This window comes from Crocuta crocuta, unplaced genomic scaffold, assembly GCF_008692635.1.
Source record: "Crocuta crocuta isolate KB4526 unplaced genomic scaffold, BGI_CrCroc_1.0 scaffold16, whole genome shotgun sequence".
In the NCBI taxonomy this organism is placed as follows: Eukaryota; Metazoa; Chordata; class Mammalia; order Carnivora; family Hyaenidae; genus Crocuta; species Crocuta crocuta.
The window spans coordinates 14,497,664-14,518,161 of record NW_027531893.1 but is presented as its reverse complement, the minus strand read 5'-3'; the positions used below and the strand labels follow the sequence as shown (position 1 = coordinate 14,518,161).

Genomic DNA, 20,498 nt, shown 5'->3' with positions numbered 1-20,498 from the left:
TATCTAAATAGACAGTGAATTATAAGTTAACAATAGACATTATTTGAGACCATTATTAATATTATCCTACCTATTCTCATTCTTTGCTTGTTAATCCTTTTTTTCAGGGACAAGGTAACTTAGCACCTCCAAACCCCAATAAACTGAGAATTTTTCCATGTTTGGTTACTGCTATTGGATTAATAGTGTTTCCCTATTTTCTAAATCCATATGAGGAAACCAAGATCTCCATTTATTCCGAGGAAACTCGGGGCCACTTTGAATTCTTCATACAGAGAGGATGCTAATAAAAAAATGCCATCAAAAACACAAAAACAAAACAAAAAACCTCCTAACCTTTACGTCTGGATCTTGGACAGAGGCTGTAATAAAAGTGAGTTTGGGCAGAATGAGTGTGGAAATGGGGCACGCAACCTACCCACTGAGGAAAGGACCATTATTGTGTTATGCCATCTTAACACCGGGGCAGCTCACAGAAATATGTACATGTCTGTAAGGAATGAGATGCTCATCATATTATTAACAAATAAGTGAATAAATCAATAGAAGAGGACTATATATGGGCCAATGATAACACTGCCTCAATTCTGTATACCTCGTGTCTAAAATAACAATTAGCACATGAATCAAATTCAATTAAATGGCTCATGAGATAAATCTATAGGTACCATCCTGGAAAGATGCCATAGAATCGTGGTAAGATTAATAAGAACGAATTCCACAATGATTTTCAGCGTGACCCAATTTTTATCTTTGAAATTATGTAATACAGTCCCACACACAAAGCAGTATGTGCACAGAAACATCTGGAAGAATATACACTAGAATTAAAATGATCTATGGTGGAAAGCTCTCAAAGACTTTCACTTTCTGGGTTTCACATCCAGTAATTTCTTTTTTCTCAAGAGAAGTTTGTAAAGGGTTAGCTGAACCAAATGAACTTGGAAACAGGACTATCAGAACTAAGTGAAATTTTGGTTAATTCAGAAGAAGAAAGCAACCTCCCAAGAGCAACAGGCAGACTTGTAACAGTGCATACTTTAAGTATATAAGGGACGCTTATATACTAACTATATTAAGTATAAAGGATACCCATACTTCCTGCCCAGCCAAGACTCTGGCTCTGGTTCCAACAACAGGTACTAATGACTCAAGGCTGATAAATATTTACCTCCTCAGGAATTCCCCCAGGAAGGAATCAGCTAAAGAGAACACAAAATCCATCAGAAGGAGTCGGTAGATTTCCTGGCCAATGAGGGTTTCCCAACACTGGAAGGTAAACAAGAGTCAGGATGTGGGAAGAAGCTGTTGCGTCTGCTCAGTGGCCATCTGTTCCTGGCACCCTGCACTCATTAGGACATGGTTGGTGGCCAGTTTGACTGTGTCCTTGTACGTCCAGAAAAGCAGGCCCCACTCTGGGCAGAAACGCACCATTAGTTTGTTGATTTTGTTTTCAAGGGTGTTTATTCCCTTTCTGTGATGTCTTCCCCCATTAAGGCTTGACCTTCACATGTACCCCAAACTTTCCCTTCTCACTATCTCTCATCTTAAAACTTTTCATTCCCATCCTATGCCTTCTAGATCCCATTTATCAGCCAGGGTTAGCAGAAGGCATCCATGCCTTCACTCTTGGCTTATTAACCTTATGAAAACCCATTAATATCTGCTTGACTAAGAAAGTGGGCTACAGGTTTAGCAGGCTGGCATAAACTGGAAGGCTGAATTAGTCAGTTCATGAAACTGGTGTCAATTACCTCCGCAGAAAGTCAGTGCAATGAGCTGATGGACTTTTAGCTTTTAGATTTGGTTGAACAAGGAGAGTGATGGTTTGAGTACACAGCTCAAGGATGGATGGATGGATGGATGGGCAGGATGAGTGGATGGATGGATGGATGGATGGATGGATGGATGGATGGATGGGCGGGCAGGATGAGTGGACGAATGGATGGATGGATGGGCAGGATGAGTGGATGGATGGATAGATGGATGGATGGATGGATGGATGGATGGATGGAAGGAAGGAAGGAAGAATAACAAGATTTCTACTCTAAGATCATGAGTAGAAACTCTGAAAAACAGAAACTCACTTCCTCCCTGGTATTCAAAGGTTAAGAAACTAACTCAAGGCAAAACAGCTCAGAAATCTCACCTCTTCACCAGCCTGGGCCACAATGTTGAGCCAATAGTAGCAAAGAATTCCAATGATTGATATTTTCAGAAAGATGTTTCTAAATAACAGAAGAGAAAACAACTATCATTATCTTCCATGACAGACATTAGACTGTTTGCTAATAATTCCTTTTAGTCACATGGTAGGACTAAAATTTCTGCTCCTGTGTGGTTTGACTGGGGCCATTATGGCTAGTTCTGGCTAGCGATTTGTTAGCAGAACTGATGTGTGTCACTCAAGGCTGGGGCACTGAAATGCCAGTGAGACTCCCTGGAACTCACTGTTTTCCCTCTGGAATGGCCATCAGAAACATTGGAGATGATTGCATCTCTCAGCCTGGATCCCTGCACGAATGACATGACTGAAACCACCTGCCAGCCACCATGGACACACAGTATGAGCAAGAACGAAATCTTTGTGTTCCAAGCCACTGAGATTAGGGTGATAGGGGATGTTTGTTACTGCAGCATAACCTAACTGATATTTCAACTGGTATACCCTCTTTCAGTGCATCTCCAAACTATCCAATTTCACTTCTCATTGTAATAATAGTAAATGTACAAACTTTTGATTGGGTGCTGACCTGGACACTACACTGTGCTAAGAATTTCACTGAATCACCTTAATCTTTACACTTTGCCATTCTTAATCTCTACAATTCTGTCATCAGGTAGATAGTAATTTTATGTCTATCTTATTGATGAGGAAACTGAAGCTCAGAAATGAAACAACTTGTCCAAGGGCACACTTGTGAGGGGCATGACAAAAACAGAAACTGAGGACCATCTCTTAAACCTGGTCACTTTGCCAAAGTCAGTACCTGCTGGTTTTAATAGGGCTTCAGCTCTGGTGCATCACAAACTGTGTGCCACTAGACCAGGGGTTCTCAAAGTGTGTCCTCCAAGCCAGCAGCATCAGCCTCGTCTGTAAACTTGCTAGAAAGATAACATTTCAGGCCTCATCCTAGACCTACTGAATCAGAAACCCTGGGGACAGGATCAAGAAACCCCTTCAGATAATTCTGATGTATGCTGAAGGTTGAGAACCATTGTGTTGACTCTGAAGTTCCACAGGGGAAGGAGACGAGATCTGTCTTTTTCAGTGCCAGATGCTCAATCTCTTGCCCAGTGCCCAGCCTGCAGTAGACCCTCACTGTCTACTGGATGAACGTGTTAGTAGACCTTTATTGCAGCATAGCTCTGGGTTAAACTTGAAAACACACTCTTCTAAGCTGAAAAATATCTCATCTCAGATAGAAAAGAACTGTGTATTTCTGAGATTTCCCATTTTCTCCTCATGCAGACAAGATTTTGAATATTTTGTTGAAGCAGTACAAAGGGTTGATGTATATTAAAAGACAGTTAACCTCTTTAGTGATCAGAAAAATACAGAGAGCAAAGTGATTGGTTCAGAATGGCCCACCGAGCATACATGGCTAACTACCTCTCCAACCAAATTCTCCAAATGAGGTTGGACAGCTGGCCAGGAGGCAGATCTCTGAGGCCATGAAGGCAAGGGCTCTGGCACTGATCAGTAAAGAAACTCAGTCTGCATTGCACAGATCTGTTGTCATAAACACCACCATAACCAGGAACTGGCCAGGGAACTAGCCAGGAAGGAGCAAGAAGGACAAAATTTGGGTCATTTTATGCTTTATTGAAACCTTGGGGTCACCTCTAGCACAAAAAGTTACCCTCTCCCAGTCAACAAATTGCCAAAAGCACTCCCTCTTCCTCTATGTGTGTGTCTGAATGACAAAAATGTACCTTTTGGGGCACGTGGGTGGCTCAGTCGGTTAAGCGTCTAACTTCAGCTCAGGTCATGATCTTGCAGTTCACGAGTTCAAGCCCTGTGTCGGGTTCTGTGCTGACAGCTCAGAGCCTGGAGCCTGCTTCCTATTCTGTGTCTCTCTCTCTCTCCCTCTGCCCCTCCCCACTGGTGCTCTGTCTCTGTCTCTCTCTCAAAAATAAATAAACATTAAAAAAAAATTTTTTTTAATGTACCTCTTTCTCCCAGCTGAGGCAATGGCTAACAAGGCTCACAGCTTGACTAATGCAAACACCAGATGAATTCCAGTCCCTACACAACTCACCAGCCAGTCACCCTTCTGCAGTATACAACATGCATATCTGTACATCTCATAACTGAGAAAAACCATGAAAATCCTCAGGCCAATAGCAATTGGGAAAGGTAAGCCATTACTCTGAGCAAAAGGCTATGATGTACTTAATTGTACATCTGAGAGCATTTTGGATTTTATTAACCCACCCCAGACAAACACACTTTATTCTTGAAATCCTTTCTAGAAAACAGAACTTTGGTACTTGAGCTCCCACCTCACTTCCCTCTAGGGAAATGGAGGCAGGTGTTGGGTGTGGCAGACACACCTACCGGATGAGGAGGATGTAGACTTCGCGCCTCGGTGTCTCATACCGCTCCACCAGCCTGAACATGGAGTAGAGGCGTGGCACTGCCAGGTTGATGCAGGACACAAGGAAAGGCAGTAACAGCACGGCTCCAGGGTTCTGGTGGTTCTTCAGGAACTGCAAGGGATGCAGGGAGAGAATCGAGATGCCAAGTGTGCTCAGAACTCCTCTCTGCCTCACGCAGAAGACCCTCCATGATGGGGAAACCCCAGTGGTAGCTCCTCTGGGGTTAACTATTAAGCTACCGGTTATTGAGCACTTAGCCTGTGCCCATTACCCACATGATCGCATTTAATCCTCGCCACAGCCCAGCAGGTGGGTATTAATAGACTGACTGGCAAATGGAAGAGGCTCGGAGAGGCAAACATGCTTGCCCAGGGCCACCCAGCTAGGAAGTGGCAGATTGGAACCAAGTCCGTCTGATTCAGGGGCCTGAACTCAAAACAGCCATTCTGTGACTGTACTGTCCTTAGCAAGAGGTCTGCGGCAATGAGAATGTACTTCCCGGCTGCTGGAGCAAAAGCTTGAATCTGCTGAAGCTACAGGATAAGGGGATAGAGCCTTTATCCTGCGTGGCCTTGTTCATTTTCACCAGGCTTTCCTTGGGTGCTGAATTCGGGGAAAGGGAGCCTCTGAGAGCCCATGGCACATCTTTGTATGAGGTCCAGAGAAGCACCTCATACTTCATGCAGATGCAACACCCTGGTGTTTGGTGTCAAGTGGGGTGGAGGCCACCCTCTCTCAGGCATCCTTGGAGTGAGGGATTCTGGTGGATTTGTCTTCTGTCTCACACTGCCCCGTCCCTTACTCCTAGGCCTGACCCTGCCTCCCTTTATCTCTGGGTAGTTTCAGAACCTGCACCTTTGTAAGTGTTTTTGTAGCCAGGGTAACGTGGGTTCAAATATTGTCCCTTCCCCCATGCTTGTAAGCTGTAAGGTCTGAAGCCAGATACATAGCTTCCCTGAGCCTCTTTTCCTGTCTGTGTAAAGGGGAGATTCCCATGTAACCCCTAGAGTCATTGCAAGAATTAAATGAGAGGCATCTGGGTGGCTCAGTCGATTAAGCTTCCAACTCTTGATTTTGGTTCAGGTCATGATCTCATGCTTCAGGAGATCAAGATCAAGCTCCGAGTCGGAGTCTGCACTGACAGTGAGGAGACTGCCTGGGATTCTCTCTCCCTTTCTCTCTGCCCATCCCCTGTTCATGTACATGTAAGCACACATTCTCTCTCTGTCTCTCAGTTGATGCCATAAGTAAAAAATTAAATAAATAAAAGAATTGGGGTGCCTGGGTGGCTCAGTCGTTTGAGCATCGGACTTCAGCTCAGGTCATGATCTCGTGTTTGTGAGCTCGAGCCCCACGTTGGGCTCGCTGCTGTCAGCCTGTCAGCGCAGAGTCTGCTTCAGATCCTCTGTCCCCTTCTCTCTGCCCCTCCCCTGCTTGTGCTCTCTCATAAATAAACAAACATTAAAATTAATAAATAAATAAATAAAAATAAAAGAATTAAACAAAACCAAATAAGGCCAGGTCTGGTCCCTCAACAACACAGGCGAGACGGCATTCACAGGAGAGTACAGTTGCCAATGCATGTGACCCCTAGAGCTGTACAAAGGGTGGCTCCCGCCTGCACAGAGCAGATGTCTAGACAACAGGCTCCACCTCTGCCTCCTCGCCTCCTTAGCTGCCCCCCTTCACTTCACCCTTCCAGGTGAAGAAGCATCTCAGGAGGCTTCTTCACTCCCACAGCTGCTTGGTCACAGTTTCCACCCTAGGCAGGCAGTGCCTGGCCCTTAAGCACCGAGACTTAATTTCCCCTCTTTGAGGGCACACCCTAATATGCTTAATGGCAAGCCTAGTTTTATGTAATCCCACACCCATTTTCTTGCTGGCTTCTCCTTTACTTTTTCATCCATTTGGTTGCGCACCTACTATGTACCAGATATTGGGCCCGGAGCCTGGCTACTACCTTTTGAAGACACAGATGCATAAACAGGTATTTTCAATATTACACATGACAAGAGCACAGGGAAAGCCTGAAGAGTCAGGAGCGCCCAACACAGTCTAGTGAGGGTGGTGGGGGTGAGAGAAAATTTGCTGAGGAAATGGCACCACGCTGAGGTCTGGAGGAGGGAGAGGAGTTTGCCAGATAAGGACATTAGGGCAGGTGGGGTAGAGAACGAACTGCATGTTTTCCCACCCAGATATAAGGAAAAGCATGGTGTGTTCAGGGAACTGTAGACACACCATTTAGTGTTGCTAGTGTAGGAAATGGGTAGTTGTGGCGTGTTGCAGCTAGAGATGTGGGCAGGGGTCCAATCATACAAGTTCTGTCAATCGTGTCATGGAGGATAAATTTATATTGAGGGTAATAGGAAGTGATTAAAGAAAGTGAAATAGGGGCGCCTGGGTGGCTCAGTCGGTTAGGCATCTGACTTCGGCTTAGGTCATGATCTCACAGTTCATGGGTTTGAGCCCCGCATCGGGTTCTGTGCTGACAGCTCACAGCCTGGAGCCTGTTTCAGATTCTGTATCTTCCTCTCTCTCTGCCCCTCCCCCACTCATGCTCTGTCTCTCTCTGTCTCAAAAATAAATAAAAAACAAACAAAAAATTTAAAAACAAAAAAAGAAGAAAGTGAAATAATCCGACCAACCCATACCACAATTCTAGAGGTTGGCAAACTGACTACAATCAGCTCCATTTTCTCAGGGAAAAACCTGAAACTTACAGAAAAACAGTACTTTGCCCAGACTCCCCAGCTAATTAGCCTCAGAGTTTATATCATTTGCAAAAAAATAAAAATAAAAAATGTTTAAAAAAACAAGCTAACATTCCTTTATTAGTCACGATACTGGGCACGAGTAGACTCTTCACATAACTTTTCTCTAGTCCTGACCACACACCTGCAAAGCCAGGTACGATCGTTCCTGTTTTGCAAGTGAGGAGTCCAGGGCTCAGCAAGGTTAACTGGCTCATCAAAGTCCATCAGATCACAACACTTGGAGCATCTACTCAGTGCCAGGGGCAGTGGGAGGTGTTAGGGATATAATAATAAAGGAAGAAAGCAAAACTTAATCCCAGGTCTGCGGCACAAAGTTCTCATCTCTCCACGAGCCCAGAGCTTCTCACTCTGAGGTGTGCATACACATCACCAGGGGATGATGTCAGGATGCGGATTCTGAGGCCGTGAGCCAAGGCAGGGACCCAAGATTCTGCATTTTTTTTCACAAGCTTCCAGCCGATGCCAGGCTGCCCGCCACAGAGTCTGGTTCCAGGAGCAGCTCCACACCTCCCTCCCCTCCAGGATCTCACCCTTCATCTGGTTTTGTGCCCTGGCCCCCGCCGCCCCTGCCCCTCTGGTTACCTCTGAGTTGTTCTCGGCCAGGTAATAAACAGCTGTGCAGCAGGCAACGGCCACTCCGGTAGAGATGACCCAGGCTGCCAAGTGGGCCGACACATGGATCAGCTGCTGATTGAGCGTTAACTTGACATTCTCCTGACGGATTTCTGACAGGTTTTCCTATAAACACAGGGAAGTCAGGTTGGCCCTCAGTACCCTATGACCTGTTAGCAAAGACTGTGCAGGGGAATATCTACCACTCTGGGACACAACCCACCCCAGATGCACAGGAGAGAGACAGGGGCATGATGGACGCGGATTATGAGAGACCCATGGGGAAACCTCAAGTGGACCAAGAACCCCCGTCACCGAGTCAATCAACTTTTCCATCTTAGAGAAACAGAGACCAACAGATTGGGACTGTGCTCTTGAGGAGAGCACTGCGAGGTCATTGAACTCTTGTTGGAAGCATAAGGCTGGGAATCTACACCAAGGAGGTTAACGTCTTCAAACCTTCTGTCAAAGCTTCTTTGCTTACAAATTCTTCTCCCTCTTTTTTTCCCCCCGATTTCACCCATCCTTCCACCCATGTCCCCTCTAGCAGCATCCAGTTTGTCCTCTGTATTTAAGAGTCTGCGGGTGGGTATTTTTGTTTGTGGTTTTCTCTCTCTCTCTCCTTTTCTGTCTTTTCAGTAAGTTTTTTTCTATAAACCAGGGTTTCTCAACCTCAGCATTTTTAGCATTTTCAGCCAGTAATTCCGTATTGTGACAACTGTCCCGTGCACTTCAGGATGTTTAGCAACGTCCAGTAGCATCCTCCCCCTAACTGTGACAATCAAAACGTCTCTAGATATAGGGCCCCTGGGTGGCTCAGTCGGTTAAGCGTCCAATTTTGACTCAGGTCATGTTCTTATGGTTTGTGGATTCGAGCTTCGCATCAAGCTCTGTGCCGACAGCTCAGAGCCTGGAGCCTGCTACAGATTCTGTGTCTCCCTCTTTGTCTGTCCCTCCCCAGCTCACATATGTTCTCTCTCTTTCATAAATAATAAACATTTTTTAATTAAAAAAAAAAAAGAAAGAAAAGTTACAGACATACTGAAGGAACTCAGCTGTGGGAAGGTGTTGTGCAAAGCAAGCTTGCCTTACCCTTATCTCCGTGCTGAGATTCTTCTGTTTCAGCTTGACAGCTTTTTCATGAGTGATGGTGAAGTCCCAGCAGAAAATAAGCTTAGTGATCCCTCTGGAGTAGATGTGGGGGTTAATGAAGTTGTTCCGGAAATACCTGGCCATGCTAGGGAAGGCAGAAACCAAAATACTCAAGCGTTATTGAAACAGGCACTGGGGAGTGCAGGAATGAAGCAAAGGGGTGTCCTACCATTAACAGTGACAGGTGACATGGAACACTCAGCCCCAGGTTCTACTGGGACAGTGCAATCACAACATAATGGTTAAGAGCACTGGCTTCAGGATCTCATAGGTCTGGCTTATAATCCTGGATTTCCAGCTGGGGGATCTTTGTTCTTTCAACTGCTATAAGCCTCAGTTTCCACATCTATATAATGGGGATAATAATAGTATCCATGCACAGAGCCTTTATGAGAGTTGTATTAGTTTCCTCTAGCTGCTGTACCAAACTGTCCCAACCTTAGGTGGTTTAAAACAACACATACTTATTTATTCTCTTCCTGGAAGTCAGAAATCAGGAAATGTTTCTAAAATCAAGATGTCAGCAGAGCTGTGTTGCTTCCAGATACTTTAGGGGGAAATCTGTTTCCCTGCCTTTTCCAGCTGCTAGAGGCTGCCCGCATTCCTTGGCTGATGGTCCCTCCAGTCTTCAAAGCCAGGAGAGCCGCGTCTTCCATTCTCTCTGACTTTGGCCTTCCCTCCTCTCACTTATAAGGACCCTTATGATTAACTGGTCCATTTTAAGATCCTTATCTCAGTCACATCCACAAAGTCCCTTTTGCCATTTAACGTAAGATATTCATGGGTTCTGGGGATTAGGCCATGGACATCTTTGGGAGGCCGGGGGAATTGTTCAGCCAACCACAAGTCAATGTAGCGGTCAGAACAATAAGCACTTGATAAAGGCAGGTGCTAATAGCATGGAGATGTCAGCAGGACTCAGTGAAATCAGCCCAGGAAGCACTCAGCACTAAGCCTGGCATGTAAAAAATGCTGAGGAAATATCTTTCCAAAATTTGTTTCCTAGTTTGATAGGACAAAACGAAATCTCATATTACTTTGAATTATTGTGCTGGCAGTGAGGTTGTTATAGGCTGAACTATATACGCTAAAAACTCATATGCTGAGACCCCAACCCTTAACCCCCTAACCTTCAGAAAGCAATGGTAGTTGGAAATAGGATCTTTACAGAGGTAATTAAGTTAAAATGAGGGCAGCGAGGTGGGCCCTCAGGCAATATGCCTGGAATCTCTACAAGAAGAGATTAGGACTCAGACATGCACCGAGGGAAGGCCCTACTAGGACACAGTGAGAAGGCAGGCATCTACAAGCCCCGGAGGGAGGCCTTGGAAGAAACCAACCCTGCCAGGACCTTGATCTTACACTTCTAGCCTCCAGAACTTGAGAAAATACATTTCTGTTGTTTGGGCCACCCAGTCTGTGGCACATTGTTATGGAAAACCTAGTAAACGAATACAAAGGTTGAACATCTGTCAAAGGGACAGTTTTCCATCCATGCCTTTCCTTCCATATACCTAGTTGGGTCCCTCCATCTCTATTTTCAGACTGACCAATTTCCTTGAAAGCACACAAAAACCTCCCTTCTTTATCCAAACTTAGAGTTCGTGTTATAAAACAGGAATGATCAGACAGCAATAGAAAGTCAAAACTGCAGAGAAATTGCTTCCTGGGGAACTTTTGACTCTCTTGAATTTTACCTAAATCCAAAAGGAGCTTAGGATCGAGGAAGGCAGACACTCCCTACCTGAATAGCAAACTGAAAAAACAGATGATCAGACACGCTCCGACTGTGAAGATGTAGGCCAGCTGCATGTTGTAGGATGCTCCGCTGCTCCCGTGTTGGATCGTAGAATTCGTGTAAAAGCCGTAATACATCACTGTGTCCCGAAAATAACCCTGAAAGGGACAATAAAGCCCAGGTCAGGTGGGTCTCTGGAGAAAACAAGACTATGGTCAGCACACTTCACCTTTTCTATCGGCAAGAAACTTGCATCAGTCAGTTTTGACATTTTGCTTACAGGGAAATGTCACCCAAGGTCACTGAGAATGTAGACGGTTTACTACTAGGCTCTTCGAGTTGGGCAAGGACTCTCAAACCCTCCTTACAATAGAGGGACCCAGCTGTCACCACCTGAACCCAGGGACCAAGCAAAGCATGACTAAAACCAGGACAGCCAGTCATCTGTTAAGTATTATGGTCAAACATGTTCGATACGAAAGAAATCAAGCCCTTAGGTCTAAGTTGCAATTTACAGGAAATAAGGGTGAGAGGAACAAGTCAGAGAGACACCATAAAGAAACAATCAAATGATTCCAGAGGCAGGACATTGGGGTCTGTATGACAACTGGCCTGCAATTTCTACAACAGGCCAATGTCAAGAAAAAAGGAGGCTGTGTCTGGAGATAGAGATCATTCTAGATTAATTGAGAATTCAGAGAAAAAGCAACTGAAGGCAAAGTGTGGGCTTTAATTGGATCCTGGTCTGAAGAAGCAGGCTAGGAAAGACATTTGGGGAACAACCAGGAAGATTTGAATATGGTCTGGATTTTAGAAGATATTAATTTTTAATTTTGCTAGGTGTGATAACTGCAGAAAGTGTCCTTATTTTGCAAAGATGCATGTTGAAGAGATTTGGAGTAAAATATCCTAATATCTGTAATTTACTGCAAAATGCTTCCAAAAAATAATAAGATAAAACAATGTGGCAAAATGTTAACAATTTAGAAACCTACATAGTGGGCATATGAGTGTTCATGTACTACTCTTTATTTCCTGTACATTTGAACATTTTCATAACAAAATGTTATATATATACAAATATAAAAAATATGTATCAGGGCACCTGGGGGGCCCAGTTAGTTAAGCATCCAACTCTTCATCTCAGCTCAGGTCACAATCTCATGGTTTAGGGGTTCAAGCCTCTTGTCTAGCTCTGTGTTGACAGTGTGGAGCCTGCTTGGGATTCTCTCTCTCTCCCCCCCTCTCTCTCTCTGTTCCTCACATGCTTGTGCTCTATCTCAAAATAAATAAACTTTAAAAAATAAATTTAAAAAAATGTTAACGTTTATTTTTATTTTTGAGAGAGAGAGAGAGATGGTTTGAGCAGGGGAGGATCAGAGAGAGAGGGAGACACAGAATCCGAAGCAGGTTCCAGGCTCTAAACTGTCAGCACAGAGCTCGACATGAAGCTCGAACTCACGAACTATGAGATCATGACCTGAACCGATGTTGGACACTTAACCGACTGAGCCACGCAGGTGCCCCTAAAAAATAAATTAATTAAATTAAATATATATATAACAATGAGGANCCCACAAACCGCGAGATCATGACCTGAGCGAAAGTCAGATGCTTAACCAACTAAGCCACCCAGGCGCCCCCCCAAGGAAGAATTCTTAAAAGAAAAGGAAATTTTAAAAGATAAGTAGAAGAACCTGATTTTCAACATTGTACTTCAAGAGTCAGCAATTTTTCTCTGTGAAGAGCTAGGTAGGAAATATCTGGCTTGGTAGCTATAGCAACAACTCCACTTGGCCACGTAGCAGGAAGGCATCACAGACACCTAAATGAATGGATGTGACTGTGTTCTAAAAGGACTTTATTTATGGACACACATTTGAATTTCACATATAATTTTCATGTTTCACAAAATGTTATCCCTGTTTTGATTTTTTTCAACCATTTAAAAATGTAGAAATCAATCTTAGTTCATTGGCTGTACAAAAATAGGAGGCAGGCCAGATGTGGCCCCAGCTATAGTTTGTCAGTCTCTGGTCTACAGAATCCCAATGGCAGAAATCTCTTCTAGAAGGTAAACTCACAAGGCAGGGGCTCTAAGTCTCAATAGGGAGATGGGTAAATAAATTATGGTTGCTGTTAAAAAGAATACTGTGGAAAAAAAAAGAAAAAGAAAAATATAAAATAAAAAATAAAAAGAATACTGTGGATTGGGGTGCCTGGGGGTTTCTGAGGTGGTGGGTTTCCAGGTTGGGGGAAAGGGAGAACTTACCGCCCCAGTGAAAAATTCCAATCCAGTAAATTGGAGGGTGTTCTTTTCAAGTACAGTAAACTGAGGGATGATGATGAAGCTGAAGGTCACAATGAACGAGAAAATGTTGAACTTCAAAAGCCACCTCAGAAAGTTAAAATAGGAGAGGACACTGGTTCCAAACTTGCCTCCGATGACCTTGAACGTCTTGTGCCACAGACTGATGTAACTGAGCAGTTCTGACAGGTTGTTCTTAGACCTCCGGTACGCCTGGGGTAGGAGCACAGAGCATGTGGTAGACATTCACTCAACAAACACCTATGGAGCAGGTCTCGTAATAGCAAAAATGGCCACTGTTTCTAGAGCATTACAATATGCCAGGCACGCGCTAAGCGTGTTTGCAAATGTTATCTCATTTAATCCGCCAGACGACTCTTCCAGGTGAGTACTATTATTACCTCCCCAGGTTTGCTGTTGAAAGTGACACTCACAGTGGCGCCTGGGTGGCTCAGTGGGTTGAGTGTCCGACTTTGGCAAAGGTCACAATCTCATAGGCTATGGGTTTGAGCCCTGCGTCGGGCTCTGTGCTGACAGCTCAGAGCCCGGAGACTGCTTCTGATTCTGTGTCTCCCTCTCTCTCTGCCCTTCCCCAGCGCACACTCTGTCTCTGTCTCTCAAAATAAAATATATTAAAAAAATTTTTTTTAATTTTTTAAAAAGTGACACTCACAATAGCTATACTGTCTAAATAACTCAGCAACCTCTTAGACCTCTGTATGCCCATCTGGTTTCTCTGCACCTAGACTGACCCAATTTCTATGGTTTTCAATAAAACAGCCCTGAAGTTTGATTCCTCTTCCCCTTGGATACTTTTCATCCCACTCTGCAACCTCCCTGTTTTTATCTTTGTAGCATGCCCATTTTGTTGACTGCAATAAAGACCTCTTACCCGTGAAATGGAGTTCAGACACTGAGCACAGCAGTTGAGTTCAAGGATACGGCTGGATTCCTTACTTTTCTCTTTGTCAACCATCTTCCTGTGGGGAAGATACAGAAGAAGAAGAAGGAGAGATACAAATGCTGTAATCGTTTCATTCCCCAAATATTTACTGAATGTCTGTGGTGTGCTAGGCATGAGCTGAGTAGTGAGATAAAGAGAATGATTTCCCTGCCTCATGGAGCAGACATCCTAGTTGGAAGAGGAAGACAATAAACAATAAATCAAAGTGATTTGTACAATGGGAAAGAAAAAGGAAAACAGAGCAAGGTAAGGAGATGGGAAATGCTGGGATGGGGATTGTGTTATAATTTGAAAGAGCAGGACATTTGAGCAAAGTCTTGAAGGAGGGGAGGAGTTAGTTGTATGGATAAGGGATTATTCCATGGTATAGGGAACAGCCAACATGAGTCCCCCAAGGAGGCCAGGATGGATAGAATGGAAAGAGGAGGGGGAAGGGAGGAGGGTATGAGTGATAATTGTTGCAGGGGGAGGGGGAAGGGTCCTATAAGTCACCACCCTTGAGTGATTCTCCACCTAGGGAGATTTTGCCCCCCAAGGAACAATTTCTCAATGTCTGGAGACATTTGTAGTTGTCAGAACTGTAGGGGAGAGAGGTTTGCTACTGACATCTAGTGGGTAGAGCCCAGGCATGTGCTAAACCCCCTATAATAAACTGGACAATCCCCCACAACAGAAAATGATTCAGCCCCCAATACTGTGCACACTGAGGTTGAAAAATCCTGTTTTAAAGTCTTTGGGGCCCTCACAAGCTCCTTGTTCCATGACAGAGGCGGCCATGCAGAGTCTGAAAGGGAAGAGTGTAGGGGCGCCTGGGTGGCTCAGTCAGTTAAGCATCTGACTTGGGCTCAGGTCATGACCTCAAGGTTGGGGAGTTCAAGCACCATGTGGGCTCTCTGCTGTCAATGCAGAGCCTCCTTTGGATCCTCAGTCTCCCTCTCTCTCTCTGCCCCTCCCCTGCTTCTGTGTGCACACATGCACACTCTCTCTCTCAAAAATAAAATAAAAACATGAGAAATAGAAGAGTGTTTTTAGAAGGATCCAGCCACAGTTGGCATCTTTACCTTTCCATGAATTCATCGCAGCTACTTTGCTCTGGGCCTTTCCTGGTTTTCTTTGTCCACCCAAATGCCTATCCCCACATCTCCATCTTCCACAGCTCGGCCCACATGGCCTCCTGCTTGGGCCAGGCAGCCTGTATCACTCCAGCTAAAGTTTCCTGTCCTGTCCGGCACTTTCCTCTACCTTGATTTGGCCTGATTTCCTGTTTCTCATGTGTAAGTTTCTTGTTGACAAATCCATCTCTGCTGTCAGACTTGACAAGTTATCTTTGCAAACCCAGAACAACTGCATTATTGATTTATTTATTAGCAATTGTTGCAACCACTCTATTATTTTCTGCCAAGATGACAAATTGCAAAAGAAAAAGGCTGTGGGGCGCCTGGGTGTTCAGTTGGTTAAGCATCTGACATCAGCTCAGTCATAATCTCGTGGTTTGAGTTTGAGCACCACATTGGGCTCTGTGCTGACAGTGCAGAGCCTGCTTCAGATCCTCTGTCTCCCTCTCTCTCTGCCCCTCCCTGGCTCACATACTCTTTCTCTCTCTCAAAAATAAACATTTAAAAGAAAAAAGAAAAAAAGAAAAAGGCTGAAGAACAGTAAATGTAAAGTAGTCTGAGGCTGAAAATAGTCCTCACTCTTTCACTCTTTTTTTTTTTTTTTTAAATTCTTGGCCTTAGAAAGCTTTTGAGTCCTTCTTCTTTTTTTTTTTTTTGTAAACTTTGAATTTCAGAGTAATTCAAGATTTACAGAAACGCTGAAAAAACAGTAAAGAAAACTCCTATACATGACTCACCATTTTCTCCTATTAACATCTTATATTTCCATTGTAGTTTGTCATAACTAGAAACCAATGTTAGTTAGCATATTACAATTACCTAAACTCCACACTATCCTGATTTCACTCAATCTTCCATGAATGCTGTGTTCTATTTCAGGATCCCATACCACATTTAATTTAATTGTCATGTCTCTTTAGAATCCTCTAGTCTGCTTGACTTCAACTCAGGTCATGATCCCAGGGTCATAGGATTCTCTCTCTCCTTCTGCCCCTCCCCCACTCGCACTCACACTCACACTCACTCTCTCTGAAATAAAAAAATTAAAACATTTTAAAAATGAAAAAAAAGGGTTCCCTAGTCTCTGACAATTTTTCAGACTTTTTTTTTTGTTCGTTTACTTATTTACTTTGAGAGATAGATAGGGAAAGGCAGAGAGAGAGACTCTCAAGCAGGCTCCACACAGTGTGGAGCCTGATGCAAGGGCTAGAACTCACAAACCATAAAATCATGACCTGAGTCGAAATCTAGAGTCAGATGCTTAATTGACTGAGCCACCTGGGCACCCCAGACTTCCCTTATTTTTAATGACCTTGACAATTTTGAGGAGTGCTGGTCAGGTATTTTGTAAAATGTCCCTCAGTCAGGGGGTTGCCTGATTTTTTCTCTGGTGACACTGAGGTTACCGTCTTTAGGAGAGAGTACCACAGAAGGAATGTGCTCTTCTGACCATCTATCTCTGGCGATGCTAATCTTGACCACCTGGCCGAAGGGGAGTGTAAACTTGACCTCATCACTGGAAAGTTACTCTCCCTTGCTTTCCATACTCTACCCTTTGAAAGCACATCACTAAGAGAGGACAGAGGAGTGTCTATGCAGATTATTTGAAATTCTTCTGTAGCAAGACTGTCCTTTCCCTTGCATTTATTTCTTATCTTATCTTTCTAAGATGGTGCAAAAGTAGAAGACTGAGGTTCACATGAAATTTGGGAAGAAGAAAAGCTTTGGGTCCATACTTAAGGTTCCTTTTCTCTTCCATGGTTCTTGGCTGATTCTTGATGGCTTTAATTCTGTCTCTAGAGGTCATTGGTGTCAAAGATGCGATTAACTTTTGTCCTGTGGAGGAAAACAAATGGAGTTTCAGTCTGTTTCTTTCACAGAATATCAACATTTTAAAAGACAGCACTGAACTTAGAGCATGTTTTTACAAGAACACAAGGAAAGAAGGATATAGGGACTCAGTGATCCCAAAAGCCACAAATGAAAACAAGAGGGCAACCTGGTGTATTTCTCAACGCAAAGCAAATGATAATGTTTGCATGCAACATTTGATATTTTCCTTTTTTTCTTTGAGAAGAAATATGCATTGAAGCCAACAAGCCCCTGCACATCTGGTCAGGGTCACTGTCCTCCCTCACTTGATTGCTGGCACCATTTTCTCTTGACCCCCATACTCTAGGCCCAGGCGTCTTCTTTACATTTCCTTTTTTTTTTTTAATGTTTATTCATTTTTGAGAAAGAAAGAAAGAGAGAAAGAGAGCACAAGCAGGGGGAGGGGCAGAGAGAGAGACACACACACAGAATGAGAAGCAGGCTCCAGGCTCCAAGCTGTCAGCACAGAGCTCAATGCAGGGCTCGAATTTATGGAACATGAGATCATGACCCGAGCCAGAGTCCGACACTTAATAGACTGAGTCACCCAGGTGCCCCGTCTTCATTACATTTCTTGAGTATTGTCATATATGCTCTTCTGCCCCCTGGAATGACTCTCCCATCTTCTCAGTATCAACAGATACTGTTGATCATCTTCCCTACTCATCTCTCTTTTTTAATAGAGTACTGATTTTTGGGGGGAAATCTACTCCCTCTTTCCCAAGGCCCTCAGCTTCTGCAGGTGGGACCCATCTTCAGGCATAGGGTATGAGTCCCTTGAGTCCAAGTTCATTCTCGCAGATGACTGATTTAGGCATGAGCATGTAACAAGATGCTGGCCAATGTTCTGTGATGGGTGGTCTGTTGAGGAGCATCTTGGAAAAGGCTTCTTCCTTCTCAAAAAAGAAAACAAAACAAGAAGAATACAGATCCTTTTCCTCTGGATGTTGTTGTGTGGCCACATGTGAGCTGCTGTCACCATCTTGTAATGATGAGGAAGCCAGTTGGGGGCCTAATGACTGGGGTAACTACAGAGGGAGTGGGCTGGCTCCCTGGTTATGGAGCTGAAACTCCATAATTGACCTAGTTGGGGTGAAAAGGAAATCTCCAAAAGAGGGCCACCAACTCACTCTGCTGAAGACAAGGAATATGTCTCTCTCCTGAGAGTGAAGTGGGGCTAGACAGAGGGAAGAAAGGACGAGGAGGAGGAGAAGAACACAGAGATGTGGGAGGCAGCAGCATGAGGGGAGACACCCCAATCTTCAATAAAGGGGCTAAGCCCACAAAATGCTTTAATGTGAATGGATTTTTTTTCCCTCTTAGCAATCACTGAGAGTGGCTAGACTTTATGCCTCGAGAATTAGGAGATGAAACAGAAACAGCAGCCAAGAAACCACTGTTTGGCCTCAGGAACAGAAAGGCAGGGGAGTAGTGTCGGCTAAGACCTGGTGTCATGGCGGACTTGGCAATAAGGGCCATCCTATGTTGCCAAATCCAGGATGGGGAGGAACTGGACCAAAGCAGGACAGTGGTTGAGGCATCAAGCTTGGAAACCAGACAGACCTGCATTTGGGCCCTGGGTCTGCCAGGTCATTTAATCTCCTCATCGAGTAAATGGAAGCAACAAATGTGCCAGCCTCAAAGTGTGGGGAGTAAGTAAAACTAAATTTGATGGAAACAAAGGAAGTGCTCGGCAGACTACCAGGCACAGAAAGTGAGCTTGGGGGGCGCCTGAGTGGCTCAGTCAGTTGAACATCTGACTTCAGCTCAGGTCATGGTCTTGCAGTTCTTGAGTCCTAGCCTCATATTGGGCTTGTTGCTGGCTGCATGGAGCCAGCTTCAGATCCTCTGCATCCCTCTCTCTGCCCCTCCCCAACTTGTACTCTCTCTCAAAAATAAACATTAAAAAAAAAAAAAACAATGAAAAGGAAAGTGAGGTTGGTCATGGTAAACTCCTTTTTAGGTGTTAGGTGCTCCAAAGTGCCCCTTCCTGGGTCCATCCATTAGGTCATCTACCAAACTTCAACCTATTTGATGTCTTAAAATTTAAAAACCTCATGGACAACTTGAAGGCCTTCCTTGAGCCCTTCCTAACTCCTTTCCTCCCAGTGTCTCACCACCTTGAATGTTTTCCTGTGAAGTGTCTATGCCCACACTTCCTGGGCTACGATGAAGGGTCTGAGGAAATGATTCATTCAAAGATGTGGAAAACCTCAACAACTGCTTGCTCTTTTTGTCATTTGGGTTGTTGAAACTCTGAGAGTCTGTCATATCAATGTCAGAAATGGATGAGACCATACTGAAGCTTGGGTTCACCAGTGTCTTTTCTGGAACAACCCCAGATGGAACATTCTCAGCCTCAATGATGATTTCATTCAGTTGGTCATCAGACAGCATCTCTTGCCTCCTCCAAGGCTTGTTCTCCACCGGAGTGGCCTTCCAAAGACTTCATAGAGCAGTCACACTGGCAGTGTCATGAGCCACCAGGAAAAAGGACGACGATCACAGAGAGATGCCCCATTCACACTTGTTAAAAAACAAGGATGAGATTGCCAAAGCCAGTCCTACACAAATCATAAACATAACTCCCTACATCTGCACCAGGGAGCTCTCTTCATGAAGAGGTATGTTTTTCTGCAGAGACTTCTGTCTTGGTAGCTAAGTAAGAAATTGGTAGCTAGGTAAGGAAACAGAATCCTTCATTAAAGACAATAGGGTTCTAGAAACAGAAGGCAGAGATTCTTCTAAATGACTCATAATCAAAGGGCAAGATTTTCCTTCTTTAATTTGGTGCCCCTGGCCTAAAACATATATTTTATGTTTATAATTTTATATACCTATATAAATCCAGACAGGTTTATAGTAATACAATTATTGGGGCACCTGGGTGGCTCAGTCATTGAGTGTCTGACTTTTGATTTCGGCTCAGGTTGTGGGATCAAGCCTTGTGTGGGGCTCTGTGCTGAGCATGGAGCCTGCTTGGGATACTCTCTCTCTCTCTCTCTCTCTCAAAAAAAAAAAATTCTATAGTAATATAATTATTATCTCTTAACTCCCTTGGGTAGCCAGCCCTGCTATTTGTCTGCCTCCCCATATCCGCTCTCCATTTTTCTCATACCCCCAGAAGCCACCTTTCCTGTGTAGGCACTGTACTCAGTTAAAATTCTTCTCACTTCGTTTGTGGTTAAAGATAGACCTACAATCCCCTTCTGGCCAATGAGACATAAAGCTTCCAGGAATGCTTTTCAAAAGGTAACAGTCTGCCTAGTTTCACTTTTTACCCTTCACCATTTCTCCATCTTCCTCACCAGAGGGCCACCATTTTGAAAACAAAAGGACAAACACTCACCTGAGAAGGATG

General features: G+C 44.2%; 1 protein-coding gene across 2 annotated transcripts in view; it reads right to left on the bottom strand.

Annotated features, from left to right (window-relative positions):
- Positions 1-20,498, bottom strand: part of TMC5 (transmembrane channel like 5) — a 49,593-nt gene that overhangs the window by 18,179 nt on the left and 10,916 nt on the right. The window contains exons 1-10 of one of the 2 annotated variants that reach the window (XM_077773335.1): positions 19,258-19,773; positions 17,002-17,101; positions 14,079-14,166; positions 13,151-13,399; positions 10,885-11,036; positions 9,081-9,225; positions 7,959-8,114; positions 4,562-4,713; positions 2,150-2,228; positions 1,172-1,269 (exon numbers count right to left, since the gene is read on the bottom strand). In XM_077773335.1, coding sequence (XP_077629461.1) covers positions 1,172-1,269; positions 2,150-2,228; positions 4,562-4,713; positions 7,959-8,114; positions 9,081-9,225; positions 10,885-11,036; positions 13,151-13,399; positions 14,079-14,166; positions 17,002-17,101; positions 19,258-19,534 — 1,496 coding nt within the window. In that variant the 5' untranslated portion in view covers positions 19,535-19,773. Of the gene's footprint in view, positions 1-1,171; positions 1,270-2,149; positions 2,229-4,561; positions 4,714-7,958; positions 8,115-9,080; positions 9,226-10,884; positions 11,037-13,150; positions 13,400-14,078; positions 14,167-17,001; positions 17,102-19,257; positions 19,774-20,498 lie in introns of those variants that run through there. The other variant, XM_077773334.1, reaches the window with a different exon arrangement.